The sequence below is a fragment of the Carcharodon carcharias genome, assembly GCF_017639515.1.
Source record: "Carcharodon carcharias isolate sCarCar2 chromosome 29 unlocalized genomic scaffold, sCarCar2.pri SUPER_29_unloc_10, whole genome shotgun sequence".
Taxonomy (NCBI): domain Eukaryota; kingdom Metazoa; phylum Chordata; class Chondrichthyes; order Lamniformes; family Lamnidae; genus Carcharodon; species Carcharodon carcharias.
The window spans coordinates 87,059-106,414 of NW_024470655.1; the positions used below are offsets into that span (position 1 = coordinate 87,059).

Consider the following 19,356-nt stretch of genomic DNA (forward strand, 5'->3'; position numbering starts at 1 on the left):
GTCAGCACCTTCAGGGGAGGGGGAGAGAGAGTCAGCACCTTCAGGGGAGGGGGAGAGAGAGTCAGCACCTTCAGGGGAGGGGGAGAGAGAGTCAGCACCTTCAGGGGAGGGGGAGAGAGAGTCAGCACCTTCAGGGGAGGGGGAGAGAGAGTCAGCACCTTCAGGGAGGGGGAGAGAGAGTCAGCACCTTCAGGGGAGGGGGAGAGAGAGTCAGCACCTTCAGGGGAGGGGGAGAGAGAGTCAGCACCTTCAGGGGAGGGGGAGAGAGAGTCAGCACCTTCAGGGGAGGGGGAGAGAGAGTCAGCACCTTCAGGGGAGGGGGAGAGAGAGTCAGCACCTTCAGGGGAGGGGGAGAGAGAGTCAGCACCTTCAGGGGAGGGGGAGAGAGAGTCAGCACCTTCAGGGGAGGGGGAGGGGGAGAGAGAGTCATCACCTTCAGGGGAGGGGGAGGGGGAGAGAGAGTCAGCACCTTCAGGGGAGGGGGAGAGAGAGTCAGCACCTTCAGGGGAGGGGGAGAGAGAGTCAGCACCTTCAGGGGAGGGGGAGGGGGAGAGAGAGTCAGCACCTTCAGGGGAGGGGGAGAGAGAGTCAGCACCTTCAGGGGAGGGGGGAGAGAGAGTCAGCACCTTCAGGGGAGGGGGAGAGAGAGTCAGCACCTTCAGGGGAGGGGGAGGGGGAGAGAGAGTCAGCACCTTCAGGGGAGGGGGAGGGGGAGAGAGAGTCAGCACCTTCAGGGGAGGGGGAGGGGGAGAGAGAGTCAGCACCTTCAGGGGAGGGGGAGAGAGAGTCAGCACCTTCAGGGGAGGGGGAGAGAGAGTCAGCACCTTCAGGGGAGGGGGAGAGAGAGTCAGCACCTTCAGGGGAGGGGGAGGGGGAGAGAGAGTCAGCACCTTCAGGGGAGGGGGAGAGAGAGTCAGCACCTTCAGGGGAGGGGGAGGGGGAGAGAGAGTCAGCACCTTCAGGGGAGGGGGAGGGGGAGAGAGAGTCAGCACCTTCAGGGGAGGGGGAGGGGAGAGAGAGTCAGCACCTTCAGGGAGGGGAGGGGGAGAGAGAGTCAGCACCTTCAGGGGAGGGGGAGAGAGAGTCAGCACCTTCAGGGGAGGGGGAGAGAGAGTCAGCACCTTCAGGGGAGGGGGAGGGGAGGAGAGTCAGCACCTTCAGGGGAGGGGAGGGGGAGAGAGAGTCAGCACCTTCAGGGGAGGGGGAGAGAGAGTCAGCACCTTCAGGGGAGGGGGAGAGAGAGAGAGTCAGCACCTTCAGGGGAGGGGAGGGGAGAGAGAGTCAGCACCTTCAGGGGAGGGGGAGGAGAGAGAGTCAGCACCTTCAGGGGAGGGGAGGGGAGAGAGAGTCAGCCACCTTCAGCGGGAGGGGAGAGGGGGAGAGAGAGTCAGCACCTTCGGGGAGGGGGAGGGGAGAGAGAGGTCAGCACCTTCAGGGGAGGGGGAGAGAGAGTCAGCACCTTCAGGGGAGGGGGGGGAGGGAGAGAGAGTCAGCCACCTTCAGGGGACGGGGGAGGGAGGAGAGAGAGTCAGCACCTTCAGGGGGGAGGGGGAGAGAGAGTCAGCACCTTCAGGGGAGGGGGAGAGAGACGGTCAGCACCTTCAGGGGGGAGGGGGAGAGAGGAGACCTTCAGGGGAGGGTAGCGAGCGTCAGCACCCTTCAGGGGAGGAGGGAGAAGAGAGTCAGCACCTTCAGGGGAGGGGGGAGAGAGAGTCAGCACCTTCAGGGGGGAGGGAGAGGGGGGCGAGAGAGAGTCAGCACCTTCAGGGGTGAGGGGAGTGGAGGAGAAGCGAGTCAGCACCTAGAGGGGAGGCGGGAGGGGGAGAGAGAGGTCAGCACCTTCAGGGAGGGGGACGGAGAGAGAGTCAGCACCTTCAGGGGAGGGGAGGGGGAGAGAGAGTCAGCACCTTCAGGGGAGGGGGAGGGGGAGAGAGAGTCAGCACCTTCAGGGGAGGGGGAGGGGGAGAGAGAGTCAGCACCTTCAGGGGAGGGGGAGGGGGAGAGAGAGTCAGCACCTTCAGGGGGAGGGGGAGAGAGAGTCAGCACCTTCAGGGGAGGGGGAGGGGGAGAGAGAGTCAGCACCTTCAGGGGAGGGGGAGGGGAGAGAGAGTCAGCACCTTCAGGGGAGGGGGAGAGAGAGTCAGCACCTTCAGGGGAGGGGGAGGGGGAGAGAGAGTCAGCACCTTCAGGGGAGGGGGAGGGGGAGAGAGAGTCAGCACCTTCAGGGGAGGGGGAGGGGGAGAGAGAGTCAGCACTTCAGGGGAGGGGGAGAGAGAGTCAGCACCTTCAGGGGAGGGGGAGAGAGAGTCAGCACCTTCAGGGGAGGGGGAGGGGGAGAGAGAAGTCAGCACCTTCAGGGGAGGGGGAGAGAGAGTCAGCACCTTCAGGGGAGGGGGAGAGAGAGTCAGCACCTTCAGGGAGGGGGAGGGGGAGAGAGAGTCAGCACCTTCAGGGGAGGGGGAGAGAGAGTCAGCACCTTCAGGGGAGGGGGAGAGAGAGTCAGCACCTTCAGGGGAGGGGGAGAGAGAGTCAGCACCTTCAGGGGAGGGGGAGAGAGAGTCAGCACCTTCAGGGGAGGGGGAGAGAGAGTCAGCACCTTCAGGGGAGGGGGAGAGAGAGTCAGCACCTTCAGGGGAGGGGGAGAGAGAGTCAGCACCTTCAGGGGAGGGGGAGAGAGAGTCAGCACCTTCAGGGGAGGGGGAGAGAGAGTCAGCACCTTCAGGGGAGGGGGGAGAGAGAGTCAGCACCTTCAGGGGAGGGGGAGAGAGAGTCAGCACCTTCAGGGGAGGGGGAGAGAGAGTCAGCACCTTCAGGGGAGGGGGAGGGGGAGAGAGAGTCAGCACCTTCAGGGGAGGGAGAGAGAGAGAGTCAGCACCTTCAGGGGAGGGGGAGAGAGAGTCAGCACCTTCAGGGGAGGGGGAGGGTGAGAGAGAGTCAGCACCTTCAGGGGAGGGGGAGAGAAGAGAGAGTCAGCACCTTCAGGGGAGGGGGAGAGAGAGTCAGCACCTTCAGGGGAGGGGGGAGAGGAGAGAGTCTGCACCTTCAGGGGAGGGGGAGGGGAGAGAGAGTCAGCACCTTCAGGGGAGGGGGAGGGGGAGAGAGAGTCAGCACCTTCAGGGGAGGGGGAGAGAGAGTCAGCACCCTTCAGGGGAGGGGGAGGAGAGAGTCAGCACCTTCAGGGGAGGGGGAGAGAGAGTCAGCACCTTCAGGGGAGGGGGAAGAGAGAGTCCAGCACCTTCAGGGGAGGGGGAGAGAGAGTCAGCACCTTAAGGGGAGGGGAGAGAGGAGTCAGCACCTTCAGGGGAGGGGGGGAAGAGAGAGTCAGCACCTTCAGGGGAGGGGGAGAGAGAGTCAGCACCTTCATGGGAGGGCGGAGAGAGAGTCAGCACCTTCAGGGGAGGGGGAGAGAGAGAGTCAGCACCTTCAGGGGAGGGGGAGAGAGAGTCAGCACCTTCAGGGGAGGGGGAGAGAGAGAGTCAGCACCTTCAGGGGAGGGGGAGGGGAGAGAGAGTCAGCACCTTCAGGGGAGGGGGAGAGAGAGTCAGCACCTTCAGGGGAGGGGGAGAGAGAGAGTCAGCACCTTCAGGGGAGGGGGAGAGAGAGTCAGCACCTTCAGGGGAGGGGGAGAGAGAGTCAGCACCTTCAGGGGAGGGGGAGAGAGAGTCAGCACCTTCAGGGGAGGGGGAGGGGGAGAGAGAGTCAGCACCTTCAGGGGAGGGGGGAGAGAGAGTCAGCACCTTCAGGGGAGGGGGAGAGAGAGTCAGCACCTTCAGGGGAGGGGGAGAGAGAGTCAGCACCTTCAGGGGAGGGGGAGAGAGAGTCAGCACCTTCAGGGGAGGGGGAGAGAGAGTCAGCACCTTCAGGGAAGGGAGAGAGAGTCAGCACCTTCAGGGGAGGGGAGAGAGAGTCAGCACCTTCAGGGGAGGAGGAGAGAGAGTCAGCACCTTCAGGGTAGGGGGAGGGGGAGAGAGAGTCAGCACCTTCAGGGAGGGGGAGGGGGAGAGAGTCAGCACCTTCAGGGGAGGGGAGGGGGAGAGAGAGTCAGCACCTTCAGGGGAGGGGAGAGAGAGAGTCAGCACCTTCAGGGGAGGGGGAGAGAGAGTCAGCACCTTCAGGGGAGGGGGAGAGAGAGTCAGCACCTTCAGGGGAGGGGAGAGAGAGTCAGCACCTTCAGGGGAGGGGGAGAGAGAGTCAGCACCTTCAGGAGGGGAGGGGGAGAGAGAGTCAGCACCTTCAGGGAGGGGGAGAGAGAGTCAGCACCTTCAGGGGAGGGGGAGAGAGAGTCAGCACCTTCAGGGGAGGGGGAGGAGAGAGTCAGCACCTTCAGGGGAGGGGGAGGGGAGAGAGAGTCAGCACCTTCAGGGGAGGGGGAGAGAGAGTCAGCACCTTCAGGGGAGGGGGAGGGGGAGAGAGAGTCAGCACCTTCAGGGGAGGGGGAGAGAGAGTCAGCACCTTCAGGGGAGGGGGAGAGAGAGTCAGCACCTTCAGGGGAGGGGGAGAGAGAGTCAGCACCTTCAGGGGAGGGGGAGAGAGAGTCAGCACCTTCAGGGGAGGGGAGGGGGAGAGAGAGTCAGCACCTTCAGGGGAGGGGGAGGGGGAGAGAGAGTCAGCACCTTCAGGGGAGGGGGAGGGGGAGAGAGAGTCAGCACCTTCAGGGGAGGGGGGAGAGAGAGTCAGCACCTTCAGGGGAGGGGGAGAGAGAGTCAGCACCTTCAGGGGAGGGGGAGAGAGAGTCAGCACCTTCAGGGGAGGGGGGGGAGAGAGAGTCAGCACCTTCAGGGGAGGGGGAGGGGAGAGAGAGTCAGCACCTTCAGGGGAGGGGGAGAGAGAGTCAGCACCTTCAGGGGAGGGGAGAGAGAGTCAGCACCTTCAGGGGAGGGGGAGGAGAGAGAGTCAGCACTTCAGGGGAGGGGGAGAGAGAGTCAGCACCTTCAGGGGAGGGGGAGAGAGAGTCAGCACCTTCAGGGGAGGGGGAGAGAGAGTCAGCACCTTCAGGGAGGGGGAGAGAGAGTCAGCACCTTCAGGGGAGGGGGAGAGAGAGTCAGCACCTTCAGGGGAGGGGAGGAGAGAGAGTCAGCACCTTCAGGGGAGGGGGAGAGAGAGTCAGCACCTTCAGGGGAGGGGGGAGAGAGAGTCAGCACCTTCAGGGGAGGGGGGGAGAGAGAGTCAGCACCTTCAGGGGAGGGGGAGAGAGAGTCAGCACTTCAGGGGAGGGGAGAGAGAGTCAGCACCTTCAGGGGAGGGGGAGAGAGAGTCAGCACCTTCAGGGGAGGGGGAGAGAGAGTCAGCACCTTCAGGGGAGGGGGAGAGAGAGTCAGCACCTTCAGGGGAGGGAGGGAGAGAGAGAGTCAGCACCTTCAGGGGAGGGGGAGGGGGAGAGAGAGTCAGCACCTTCAGGGGAGGGGGAGAGAGAGAGTCAGCACCTTCAGGGGAGGGGGAGGGGGAGAGAGAGTCAGCACCTTCAGGGGAGGGGGAGGGGGAGAGAGAGTCAGCACCTTCAGGGGAGGGGGAGAGAGAGTCAGCACCTTCAGGGGAGGGAGAGGGGGAGAGAGAGTCAGCACCTTCAGGGGAGGGGGAGGGGGAGAGAGAGTCAGCACCTTCAGGGGAGGGGGGGGAGAGAGAGTCAGCACCTTCAGGGGAGGGGGAGAGAGAGTCAGCACCTTCAGGGGAGGGGGAGGGTGAGAGAGAGTCAGTACCTTCAGGGGAGGGGGAGAGAGAGTCAGCACCTTCAGGGGAGGGGGAGGGAGAGAGAGTCAGCACCTTCAGGGGAGGGGGAGGGGGAGAGAGAGTCAGCACCTTCAGGGGAGGGGGAGAGAGAGTCAGCACCTTCAGGGGAGGGGGAGAGAGAGTCAGCACCTTCAGGGGAGGGGGAGAGAGAGTCAGCACCTTCAGGGGAGGGGGAGGGGGAGAGAGAGTCAGCACCTTCAGGGGAGGGGGAGGGGGAGAGAGAGTCAGCACCTTCAGGGGAGGGGGAGAGAGAGTCAGCACCTTCAGGGGAGGGGGAGAGAGAGTCAGCACCTTCAGGGAGGGGGAGAGAGAGAGTCAGCACCTTCAGGGGAGGGGGAGAGAGAGTCAGCACCTTCAGGGGAGGGGGAGAGAGAGTCAGCACCTTCAGGGGAGGGGGAGAGAGAGTCAGCACCTTCAGGGGAGGGGGAGAGAGAGTCAGCACCTTCAGGGGAGGGGGAGAGAGAGTCAGCACCTTCAGGGGAGGGGGAGAGAGAGTCAGCACCCTCAGGGGAGGGGGAGAGAGAGTCAGCACCTTCAGGGGAGGGGGGAGAGAGAGTCAGCACCCTTCAGGGGAGGGGGAGAGAGAGTCAGCACCTTCAGGGGAGGGGGAGAGAGAGTCAGCACCTTCAGGGGAGGGGGAGAGAGAGTCAGCACCTTCAGGGGAGGGGGAGAGAGAGTCAGCACCTTCAGGGGAGGGGGAGAGAGAGTCAGCACCTTCAGGGGAGGGGGAGAGAGAGTCAGCACCTTCAGGGGAGGGGGAGGGGAGAGAGAGTCAGCACCTTCAGGGGAGGGGGAGAGAGAGTCAGCACCTTCAGGGGAGGGGGAGAGAGAGTCAGCACCTTCAGGGGAGGGGGAGAGAGAGTCAGCACCTTCAGGGGAGGGGGAGGGGAGAGAGAGTCAGCACCTTCAGGGGAGGGGGAGAGAGAGTCAGCACCTTCAGGGGAGGGGGAGAGAGAGTCAGCACCTTCAGGGGAGGGGGAGAGAGAGTCAGCACCTTCAGGGGAGGGGGAGAGAGAGTCAGCACCTTCAGGGGAGGGGGAGAGAGAGTCAGCACCTTCAGGGGAGGGGGAGAGAGAGTCAGCACCTTCAGGGGAGGGGGAGAGAGAGTCAGCACCTTCAGGGGAGGGGGAGAGAGAGTCAGCACCTTCAGGGGAGGGGGGAGAGAGAGTCAGCACCTTCAGGGGAGGGGGAGAGAGAGTCAGCACCTTCAGGGGAGGGGGAGAGAGAGTCAGCACCTTCAGGGGAGGGGGAGAGAGAGTCAGCACCTTCAGGGGAGGGGGGAGAGAGAGTCAGCACCTTCAGGGGAGGGGGAGAGAGAGTCAGCACCTTCAGGGGAGGGGGAGAGAGAGTCAGCACCTTCAGGGGAGGGGGAGAGAGAGTCAGCACCTTCAGGGGAGGGGGAGGAGAGAGAGTCAGCACCTTCAGGGGAGGGGAGGGGGAGAGAGAGTCAGCACCTTCAGGGGAGGGGGAGAGAGAGTCAGCACCTTCAGGGGAGGGGGAGGGGGAGAGAGAGTCAGCACCTTCAGGGGAGGGGGAGAGAGAGTCAGCACCTTCAGGGGAGGGGGAGGGGGAGAGAGAGTCAGCACCTTCAGGGGAGGGGGAGGGGGAGAGAGAGTCAGCACCTTCAGGGGAGGGGGAGAGAGAGTCAGCACCTTCAGGGGAGGGGGAGAGAGAGTCAGCACCTTCAGGGGAGGGGGAGAGAGAGTCAGCACCTTCAGGGGAGGGGGAGAGAGAGTCAGCACCTTCAGGGGAGGGGGAGAGAGAGTCAGCACCTTCAGGGGAGGGGGAGAGAGAGTCAGCACCTTCAGGGGAGGGGGAGAGAGAGTCAGCACCTTCAGGGGAGGGGAGGGGAGAGAGAGTCAGCACCTTCAGGGGAGGGGGAGAGAGAGAGTCAGCACCTTCAGGGGAGGGGGAGGGGGAGAGAGAGTCAGCACCTTCAGGGGAGGGGGAGAGAGAGTCAGCACCTTCAGGGGAGGGGGAGAGAGAGTCAGCACCTTCAGGGGAGGGGGAGAGAGAGTCAGCACCTTCAGGGGAGGGGGAGAGAGAGTCAGCACCTTCAGGGGAGGGGGAGAGAGAGTCAGCACCTTCAGGGGAGGGGGAGAGAGAGTCAGCACCTTCAGGGGAGGGGGAGAGAGAGTCAGCACCTTCAGGGGAGGGGGAGAGAGAGTCAGCACCTTCAGGGGAGGGGGGAGAGAGAGTCAGCACCTTCAGGGGAGGGGGAGAGAGAGTCAGCACCTTCAGGGGAGGGGGAGAGAGAGTCAGCACCTTCAGGGGAGGGGGAGAGAGAGTCAGCACCTTCAGGGGAGGGGGAGAGAGAGTCAGCACCTTCAGGGGAGGGGGAGAGAGAGTCAGCACCTTCAGGGGAGGGGGAGAGAGAGAGTCAGCACCTTCAGGGGAGGGGGAGAGAGAGAGTCAGCACCTTCAGGGGAGGGGGAGAGAGAGTCAGCACCTTCAGGGGAGGGGGAGGGGGAGAGAGAGTCAGCACCTTCAGGGGAGGGGGAGAGAGAGTCAGCACCCTTCAGGGGAGGGGGAGGGGGAGAGAGAGTCAGCACCTTCAGGGGAGGGGGAGAGAGAGTCAGCACCTTCAGGGGAGGGGAGAGAGAGTCAGCACCTTCAGGGAGGGGGAGAGAGAGTCAGCACCTTCAGGGGAGGGGGAGAGAGAGTCAGCACCTTCAGGGGAGGGGGAGGGGGAGAGAGAGTCAGCACCTTCAGGGGAGGGGGAGAGAGAGTCAGCACCTTCAGGGGAGGGGAGGGAGAGAGAGTCAGCACCTTCAGGGGAGGGGGAGGGGGAGAGAGAGTCAGCACCTTCAGGGGAGGGGGAGGGGGAGAGAGAGTCAGCACCTTCAGGGGAGGGGGAGAGAGAGTCAGCACCTTCAGGGGAGGGGGAGAGAGAGTCAGCACCTTCAGGGGAGGAGGAGAGAGAGTCAGCACCTTCAGGGGAGGGGGAGAGAGAGTCAGCACCTTCAGGGGAGGGGGAGGGGGAGAGAGAGTCAGCACCTTCAGGGGAGGGGGAGGGAGAGTCAGCACCTTCAGGGGAGGGGGAGAGAGAGTCAGCACCTTCAGGGGAGGGGGAGGGGGAGAGAGAGTCAGCACCTTCAGGGGAGGGGGAGAGAGAGTCAGCACCTTCAGGGGAGGGGGAGAGAGAGTCAGCACCTTCAGGGGAGTGGGAGGGGGAGAGAGAGTCAGCACCTTCAGGGGAGGGGGAGAGAGAGTCAGCACCTTCAGGGGAGGGGGAGGGGGAGAGAGAGTCAGCACCTTCAGGGGAGGGGGAGAGAGAGTCAGCACCTTCAGGGGAGGGGGAGAGAGAGTCAGCACCTTCAGGGGAGGGGGAGAGAGAGTCAGCACCTTCAGGGGAGGGGGAGAGAGAGTCAGCACCTTCAGGGGAGGGGGAGAGAGAGTCAGCACCTTCAGGGGAGGGGGAGAGAGAGTCAGCACCTTCAGGGGAGGGGGAGGGGGAGAGAGAGTCAGCACCTTCAGGGGAGGGGGAGAGAGAGTCAGCACCTTCAGGGGAGGGGGAGAGAGAGTCAGCACCTTCAGGGGAGGGGGAGGAGAGAGAGTCAGCACCTTCAGGGGAGGGGGAGAGAGAGTCAGCACCTTCAGGGGAGGGGGAGAGAGAGTCAGCACCTTCAGGGGAGGGGAGGGGGAGAGAGAGTCAGCACCTTCAGGGGAGGGGGAGGAGGAGTCAGCACCTTCAGGGGAGGGGGAGAGAGAGTCAGCACCTTCAGGGGAGGGGGAGAGAGAGTCAGCACCTTCAGGGGAGGGGGAGAGAGAGTCAGCACCTTCAGGGGAGGGGGAGAGAGAGTCAGCACCTTCAGGGGAGGGGGAGAGAGAGTCAGCACCTTCAGGGGAGGGGAGGGGGAGAGAGAGTCAGCACCTTCAGGGGAGGGGGAGGGGGAGAGAGAGTCAGCACCTTCAGGGGAGGGGGAGAGAGAGTCAGCACCTTCAGGGGAGGGGGAGAGAGAGTCAGCACCTTCAGGGGAGGGGGAGAGAGAGTCAGCACCTTCAGGGGAGGGGGAGAGAGAGTCAGCACCTTCAGGGGAGGGGGAGAGAGAGTCAGCACCTTCAGGGGAGGGGGAGAGAGAGTCAGCACCTTCAGGGGAGGGGCATGTTCGACATGTATGGAGTGATTATGGGAGATTTATGGAGTGGGACGTGGGAAAGGATGAGTGCGTGGACTGGACAATGGGAGATGGAATGAGTTTGATTGACAGATACAAACAAACCTTGGATGGTGGCTAAAGGGTTGTTGGCCATAAGTGAGGGATTAATTCCTTGGTTCACACTCAGCACTGAGCTCCTGGAATCGAACCAAACAAAAGGCATTCAGAATGTCTGCTCACCCCAGACACAGGGGGGGGCGGTGATGGTGGAGAGGGGGGCATGAGTGTGGCGGGGGGGTGGGGGGGGGTTAAGGGCAGGAGCGGTGGGTAGCAGTGGAAGGGGAGGAACTGTAGAGTGTGGAGGGAGGTGGGGTGGAGGCCTAGGTGGGAGGGAGGAGGAGTGAGGGGAGGGGGTAGGAGAAATGGGGAGGAATGTTGGGGCAGGAGTGAGGGGAGAGCAGTGGGGTGGGGGGGAGCAGGGGGAGGAGTGGGTGGGGAAGGGGTGAGGAGGGTGGGGGAGGGAGAGGTGTGGGGGTGTGGGGAGGGGTGGGAGAAGTCAGGGGAGAGTGGCAGAAGGAAGGAGAGGAGCAGGAGCAGGGGAGGGTAGAGGAGGGTGGGGGAGGGGGTAGGGGTGGGGGTGGGGGAGGGTAGAGGAGGGTGGGGGAGGGGGTGGGGGTGGGGGAGGGGGTAGGGGTGGGAGTGGGGGAGGGTAGAGGAGGGTGGGGGAGGGGGTAGGGGTGGGAGTGGGGGAGGGTAGAGGAGGGTGGGGGAGGGGGTAGGGGTGGGAGTGGGGGAGGGTAGAGGAGGGTGGGGGAGGGGGTAGGGGTGGGGGTGGGGGAGGGGGTAGGTGTGGGAGTGGGGGAGGGTAGAGGAGGGTGGGGGAGGGGGTAGGGGTGGGGGTGGGGGAGGGGGTAGAGGTGGGAGTCAGGGAGGGTGGAGGATGGTGGGGGAGGGGGTAGAGGTGGGAGTCAGGGAGGGTAGAGGAGGGTGGGGGAGGGGGTAGGGGTGGGAGTGGGGGAGGGTAGAGGAGGGTGGGGGAGGGGGTGGGGGTGGGGGAGGGGGTAGGGGTGGGAGTGGGGGAGGGTAGAGGAGGGTGGGGGAGGGGGTAGGGGTGGGGGTGGGGGAGGGTAGAGGAGGGTGGGGGAGGGGGTAGGGGTGGGTTTGGGGGAGGGTAGAGGAGGGTTTGGGGAGGGGCTAGGGGTGGGAGTGGGGGAGGGTAGAGGAGGGAAGGTGTGGAGGGAGAGGAGGGGAGGAGCCGGAGTGGGGGAGAAATGAGGGAAGGGAAGAGGGGGAGGAGTGGGGTGGGGCAGATTGGGGGTAGGAGAGGCGTGGGGGTGGGGTGGAGGGAAGGGCAGGATTGTGGGACAGAAGGGGTGGGGGAGGAGTACGGGGGAGGGGTGAGGTGGAGAATGGGAGGGGAGGAATAAGGGAGGGGAGGGGGTGGAAGGGTGGATGAGGGGGTAAATTCCGAGGGAGCAGAAGCTCCCTCTGCAGGAAACTCACATTGACAATAGTGGAGCCCAACATCCAGAATCGAAACCCCCCCCCCCGGTCTAAACTCTCCATTTCTCAATCTGTTTTCCACTATCTCCCTGTCCTTCTCCATGACTCCTGCTCTCTCCCTCCCGCTCTCTCCCTCCCTCTCTCTCTCTCCCTCTCTCTCTCTCCCTCTCTCTCTCTCCCGCTCTCTCCCTCCCGCTCTCTCTCTCCCACTCTCTCTCTATCCCCTTCTCTCTCTCCCGCTCTCTCCCTCCCGCTCTCTCCCCCCGATCTCTCCCCCCGCTCTCTCTCCTCCCGTCTCTCTCCCGCTTTCTCCCTCCCGCTCTCTCCCTCCCGCTCTCTCTGTCCCGCTCTCTCCCTCCCGCTCTCTCCCTCCCGCTCTCTCCCTCCCTCTCTCTCCCTCCCTCTCTCTCCCTCCCTCTCTCTCTCTCCCGCTCTCTCCCTCCCGCTCTCTCCCTCCTGCTCTCTCTCTCCCGCTCTCTCTCTTTCCCACTTTCCCAGGGTCATTCCCCAACTTCTCTCTTCAGTTCATCATTTTGTTTCTGTCTCCAAGAATCTCTCCTCCCCTCTTCACCTCCTCAATCCACATTCCCCCCGAGTTAGACCCTGATACCAGGCCCCACACCACCCCCCCCCCCACCACCCGCCCGCCCGAGTTAGACCCCAATCTCTCTGAGATTTACTGTGGTCCCTGTGAGCCCTTGATGCTGTGAGCAGGTTGGTGAATGTGGCTGAGAGTAATGCTGGTCTGTTAGATCCACTGCTGGCCTGTCCTTACCCTGTGCTGGAGCTCATGCCCGACAGTGCCAATGAGTGGCTGCTGTTTGTGCCATTGAGGGGTGAGGTGGGAGAGGTGTTCAGCGCTGCCATGGAGCTCCCAGTCATCCTGGGAGTGTGCATCGTACCAGCGGCAGACATCGTGGTCACTGCAAGGGAATCGAGAGAACATTAATACCAACTCTGAGTACCCGTCACACACCCTGTACCCGTCACACACCCTGTACACGTCCCACACCCTGTACCTGTCACACACCCTGGACACGTCCCACACCCTATACATGTCCCACACCCTGTACCCGTCCCACACCCTGTACCCGTCCCACACCCTGTACATGTCCCACACCCTGTACCCGTCCCACACCCTGTACCCGTCCCATACCCTGGACACGTCCCACACCCTGTACACGTCCCACACCCTGTACACGTCCCTCACCCTGTACACGTCCCTCACCCTGTACACGTCCCACACCCTATACCCGTCCCACACCCTGTACCCGTCCCACACCCTGTACACGTCCCACACCCTGTACATGTCCCACACCCTGTACCCGTCCCATACCCTGTACACGTCCCACACCCTGTACATGTCCCACACCCTGTACACGTCCCTCACCCTGTACCTGTCACACACCCTGTCCCCGTCCCTCACCCTGTACCTGTCACACACCCTGTACACGTCCCACACCCTGTACATGTCCCACACCCTGTACCCGTCCCATACCCTGTACCCGTCCCACACCCTGTACACGTCCCTCACCCTGTACACGTCCCTCACCCTGTACCCGTCCCACACCCTGTACCCGTCCCTCACCCTGTACACGTCCCACACCCTGTACACGTCCCTCACCCTGTACCCGTCCCACACCCTGTACACGTCCCTCACCCTGTACCCGTCCCACACCCTGTACCCATCCCTCACCCTCTCCCCGTCCCTCACCCTGTACCCGTCCCACACCCTGTACACGTCCCACACCCTGTACTCGTCCCTCACCCTGTACATGTCCCACACCCTGTACCCGTCCCTCACCCTGTACCCGTCACACACCCTGTACCCGTCCCTCACCCTGTACCTGACACACACCCTGTACCCGTCCCTCACCCTGTACACGTCCCTCACCCTGTACCCGTCCCACACCCTGTACCCGTCCCACACCCTGTACACGTCCCTCACCCTGTACACGTCCCTCACCCTGTACCCGTCCCACACCCTGTACCCGTCCCTCACCCTGTACCCGTCACACACCCTGTACCCGTCCCACACCCTGGACACGTCCCACACCCTGGACACGTCCCACACCCTGTACCCGTCCCACACCCTGTACCCGTCCCACACCCTGTACACATCCCTCACCCTGTACCCGTCCCACACCCTGTACCCGTCCCACACCCTGTACCCGTCCCACACCCTGTACCCGTCCCACACCCTGTACACGTCCCTCACCCTGTACACGTCCCTCACCCTGTACCCGTCCCTCACCCTGTACCCGTCCCACACCCTGTACCTGTCACACACCCTGTACACGTCCCACACCCTGTACCTGTCACACATCCTGTACACGTCCCTCACCCTGTACTCGTCCCACACCCTGTACCCGTCCCTCACCCTGTACTCGTCCCACACCCTGTACCCGTCCCACACCCTGTACACGTCCCTCACCCTGTACCCGTCCCACACCCTGTACCCGTCCCTCACCCTGTACCTGTCACACACCCTGGACACGTCCCTCACCCTGTACCCGTCCCTCACCCTGTACCCGTCCCACATCCTGTACACGTCCCTCACCCTGTACACGTCCCTCACCCTGTCCCCGTCCCTCACCCTGTACCTGTCACACACCCTGTCCCCGTCCCTCACCCTGTACCTGTCACACACCCTGTACACGTCCCTCACCCTGTACACGTCCCACACCCTGTACCCGTCCCTCACCCTGTACTCGTCCCACACCCTGTACCCGTCCCACACCCTGTACACGTCCCTCACCCTGTACCCGTCCCACACCCTGTACCCGTCCCTCACCCTGTACCTGTCACACACCCTGGACACGTCCCTCACCCTGTACCCGTCCCTCACCCTGTACCCGTCCCACATCCTGTACACGTCCCTCACCCTGTACACGTCCCTCACCCTGTCCCCGTCCCTCACCCTGTACCTGTCACACACCCTGTACACGTCCCACACCCTGTACACGTCCCTCACCCTGTACAAGTCCCACACCCTGTACCCGTCCCTCACCCTGTACCTGTCACACACCCTGTCCCCGTCCCTCACCCTGTACCTGTCACACACCCTGTACACGTCCCACACCCTGTACACGTCCCTCACCCTGTACAAGTCCCACACCCTGTACCCGTCCCTCACCCTGTACCTGTCACACACCCTGTACACGTCCCTCACCCTGTACCTGTCCCACACCCTGTACACGTCCCACACCCTGTACACGTCCCACACCCTGTACTCGTCCCTCACCCTGTACTCGTCCCTCACCCTGTACACGTCCCTCACCCTGTACCTGTCACACACCCTGTACACGTCCCACACCCTGTACTCGTCCCTCACCCTGTACACGTCCCTCACCCTGTACCTGTCACACACCCTGGACACGTCCCTCACCCTGTACACGTCCCACACCCTGTACACGTTCCTCACCCTGTACACGTCCCTCACCCTGTACCCGTCCCTTACCCTGTACCCATCCCTCACCCTGTACCCATCCCTCACCCTCTCCCCGTCCCTCACCCTGTCCCCGTCCCTCACCCTGTAGCCGTACCACACCCTGTAGCCGTCCCACACCCTGTACACATCACACACCCTGTACATGTCCCTCACCCTGTAAACGTCCCACACCCTGTACACATCACACACCCTGTACATGTCCCTCACCCTGTAAACGTCCCTCACCCTGTACCCGACACACACCCTGTACCCGTCCCTCACCCTGTATACGTCCCACACCCTGTACTCGTCCCACGCCCTGTACACGTCCATCATCCTGTACACGTCCCTCACCCTGTTACCGTCCCTCACTGTACCCGTCCCTCACCCTGTACTCGTCACACACCCTGTACCTGTCCCACACCCTGTACCCGTCCCTCATCCTGTACACGTCTCTCACCCTGTACCTGACACACCCTGTAAACGTCCCTCACCCTGTACACGTCCCTCACCCTGTACCTGACACACCCTGTAAACGTCCCTCACCCTGTACACGTCCCACACCTTGTACACGTCCCACACCCTGTACTCGTCACACACCCTGTACTCGTCACACACCCTGTACCCATCCCACGTGCTGTACCTATTCCTATCTGTCTCACATCCTGTCATGGTCCCTAACCCTGTACCCATCCCTCGCCCAGTGCCTGTCCCTGAGTGTTATGGAGTGAACCCTTTTTGTTACCTGATGTGCTGAGGTTGTTGGCGCCCTGTGATACAGGATGACTCAGCCCTGGAGTCTGTGGAGGTATCTGGTGGAGAGGTGGAAAGGGCAGATATCAGTGAGCGTGAAGGGAAAAATGAGGGTCCCTCCACAATAGGCAGTGGAGTTACCAGTTGTTATCAGCAGCAAAGACATCACAAAACATACGGATACCTGTCCAGACTGATTGGTCATAAAGTGAATGGACAGAGAGTTTCCCCGTCACCACCTGTCATTGGCTCCCAGGACAATACTCCCCAGTTCAAACTACACATTGAGTATAACCTCCTCCAAGCCTACAACACTTCCAATCTATGTAACGTCCCCCAGTCCCTACAAACCCCCATCTCTGTAACCTCCTCCAGCCCCTACACCCCTCCCTATCTCTGTAACCTCCTCCAGCCTCTACACCCCTCCCTATCTCTGTAACCTCCTCCAGCCCCGACACCCCTCCCTATCTCTGTAACCTCCTCCAGCCTCTACACCCCTCCCAATCTCTGAAACCTCCTCCAGCCCCTACACCCCTCCCTATCTCTGTAACCTCCTCCAGCCCCTACACCCCTCCCTATCTCTGTAACCTCCTCCAGCCCCTACACCCCTCCCTATCTCTGTAACCTCCTCCAGCCCCTACACCCCTCCCTATCTCTGTAACCTCCTCCAGTCCCTACAACCCTCCCTATCTCTGTAACCTCCTCCAGCTACTTCAACCCTCCCTATCTCTGTAACCTCCTCCAGCCACTTCAACCCTCCCTATCTCTGTAACCTCCTCCAGCCCCTACAACCTTCCCTATCTCTGTAACCTCCTCCAGCCCCTACATCCCTCCCTATCTCTGTAACCTCCTCCAGCCCCTACATCTCTCCCTATCTCTGTAACCTCCTCCAGCAACTACAACCCTCCCTATCTCTGTAACCTCCTCCAGCCCCTACAACCCTCCCTATCTCTGTAACCTCCTCCAGCCCCTAAAATCCTCCTTATCTCTGTAACCACCTCCGGCCCCTACAACCCTCCCTATCTCTGTAACCTCCTCCACATGTTACAACCCTCCTTATATGTGTAACTCCTTCAGCCTCTACAACCCTCCCTATCTCTGTATCTCCTCCAGCCCCTACAACCCTATATCTGTAACCTCTTCCAGCCCCTACAACCCTCCCTACATCTGTAACCTCCTTCAGCCCCTACATCCTTCCCTATCTCTAACCTCCTCCACACCCTACAACCCTCCCTATCTCTGCAACCTCCTCCACACCCTACAACCTTCCCTATCTCTGTAACCTCCTCCAGCCCCTACAAACCTCCCTATCTTTGTAACCTCCTCCAGGCCCTACAAGCCTCCCTATCTCTGTAAACTACACCACTCCTACAAAGCTCCCTATCTCTGTAACTTCCTCCAGACCCTACAACCCTCCCTATCTCTGTAACCTCCTCCAGCCCCTACACCCCTCCCTATCTCTGAAACCTCCTCCAGCCCCTACACCCCTCCCTATATCTGTAACCTCCTCCACACCCTACAACCCTCCCTATCTCTGTAACCTCCTCCAGACCCTACAACCCTCTCTATCTCTGTAACCTCCTCCAGCCCCTACAACCCTCTCTATCTCTGTAACCTCCTCCAGGCCCTACAACCCTCCTTATCTCTGTAACCTCCTGTAGCCCCTACACCCTCCCTAAGTCTGTAACCTCCTCCAGCCCCTACAACCCTCCCTATCTCTGTAACCTCCTCCAGCCCCTACAACCCGCTCTATCTCTGTAACCTCCTCCAGCCCCTACAACCTTCCCTATCTCTGTAACCTCCTCCAGCCCCTACACCCTCCCTATCTCTGTAACCTCCTCCAGCCCCTACACCCTCCCTATCTCTGTAACCTCCTCCAGCCCCTACAACCCTCCTTATCTCTGTAACAACCTCCGGCCCCTACAACCCTCCCTAATTCCGTAACCTCCACCAACCCCTACATCCCTTCCCAGCTCTGTAACGTCCTCCATACCCGACAACTCTCCCTATCGCTGTAACCTCCTCCAGCCCCTTCAACCCTCCCTATCTTTGTAATCTCCTGCACACCCTACAACCCTCCCTATCTCTGTAACCTCCTCCACACGTTACAACCCTCCTTATATGTGTAACTCCTCCAGCCTCTACAACCCTCCCTATCTCTGTATCTCCTCCAGCCCCTACAACCCTATATCTGTAACCTCTTCCAGCCCCTACAACCCTCCCTACATCTGTAAACTACTCCACACTCTACAACCCTCCCTATCTCTGTAACCTCCTTCAGCCCCTACATCCTTCCCTATCTCTAACCTCCTCCACACCCTACAACCCTCCCTATCTCTGCAACCTCCTCCAGCCCCTACAAACCTCCCTATCTTTGTAACCTCCTCCAGCCCCTACACCCCTCCCTATCTCTGTAAACTCCTCCAGCCCCTACAAACCTCCCTATCTTTGTAACCTCCTCCAGCCCCTACAAGCCTCCCTATATCTGTAAACCACTCCACTCCTACAAACCTCCCTATCTTTGTAACCTCCTCCAGCCCCTACACCCCTCCCTATCTCTGTAAACTCCTCCAGCCCCTACAAACCTCCCTATCTCTGTAACCTCCTCCATCCCCTACACCCCTCCCTATCTCTGTAACCTCCTCCAGACCCTACAACCCTCCCTATCTCTGAAAACTCCTCCAGCCCCTACATCCCTTCATATCTCTGTAACCTCCTCCACACCCTACAACCCTCCCTATCTCTGTAACCTCCTCCTGCCCCTACACCCCTCCCTCTCTCTGTAACCTCCTCCAACCCCTACAACCCTCCCTATCTCTGTAACGTCCTCCAGCCCCTAAAACCCTCTCTATCTCTTAACCTCCTCCAGCCCCTACAACCCTCCCTATCACCGTAACCTCCTCCAACCCCTACAACCCTCTCTATCTCTTAACCTCCTCCAGCCCCTACAACCCTCCCTATCTCTGTAACCTCCTCCAGCCCCTACAACACTCCCTATATCTGTAACCTCCTCCAGTCCCTACAAACCTCCCTATCTCTGTAACCTCCTCCAGCCCCTACAACCTTCCCTATCTCTGTACCCTCCTCCAGCCCCTATAACCCTCCCTATCTCTGTAACCTCCTCCAGCCCCACAGCCCTCCTTATCTCTGTAACCTCCTCCAGCCCCTACAACCCTCCCTATCTCTGTAACCTCCTCCAGCACCTACAACCCTCCCTATCTCTGTAACCTCCTCCAGCCCCGACACCCCTCCCTATCTCTGTAACCTCCTCCAGCCGCTACACCCTCCCTATCTCTGTAACCTCCTCCAGCCCCTACAACCCTCCCTATCTCTGTAACCTCCTCCAGCCCCACAACCCTCCCTGTCCCTGTAACCTCCTCCAGCTCCTACAACCCTCACTATATCTGTAACTTCCTCCAGCCGCTACAACCCTCCCTATCTCTGTAAACTCCTCCAGCCCCTACAACCCTCCCTATCTTTGTAACCTCCTCCAGCCCCTACAACCCTCCCTATCTCTGTAACCTCCTCCAGCCCCTACATCCCTCCCTATCACTGTAACCTCCTCCACACCCTCCAACCCTCCCTATCTCTGTAACCTCCTCCAGCCCCTACAACCCTCCCTATCTCTGTAACCTCCTCCAGCCCCTACAACCCTCCCTATCTCTTAACCTCCTCCAACCCCTACTGCCCTCCCTATCTCTGTAACCTCCCCCAGCCCCTACAACCCTCCCTATCTCTGTAACGTCCTCCAGCCCCTACAACCCTCCCTATATTTGTAACCTCCTCCAACCCCTACAACCCTCCCCATCTCTGTAACCTCCTCCAGCCCCTACACCCCTCCCT

General features: G+C 61.5%; 1 protein-coding gene across 1 annotated transcript in view; it reads right to left on the bottom strand.

Moving 5' to 3' along the window:
• LOC121273992 (POU domain, class 2, transcription factor 2-like) overlaps positions 1-19,356 on the bottom strand; it is a 507,999-nt gene that overhangs the window by 21,785 nt on the left and 466,858 nt on the right. The window contains exons 12-14 of the mRNA XM_041181124.1: positions 15,506-15,572; positions 12,106-12,253; positions 9,951-10,024 (exon numbers count right to left, since the gene is read on the bottom strand). Of these exons, the coding sequence (XP_041037058.1) occupies positions 9,951-10,024; positions 12,106-12,253; positions 15,506-15,572 (289 nt within the window). The remainder of the gene's footprint in view (positions 1-9,950; positions 10,025-12,105; positions 12,254-15,505; positions 15,573-19,356) is intronic.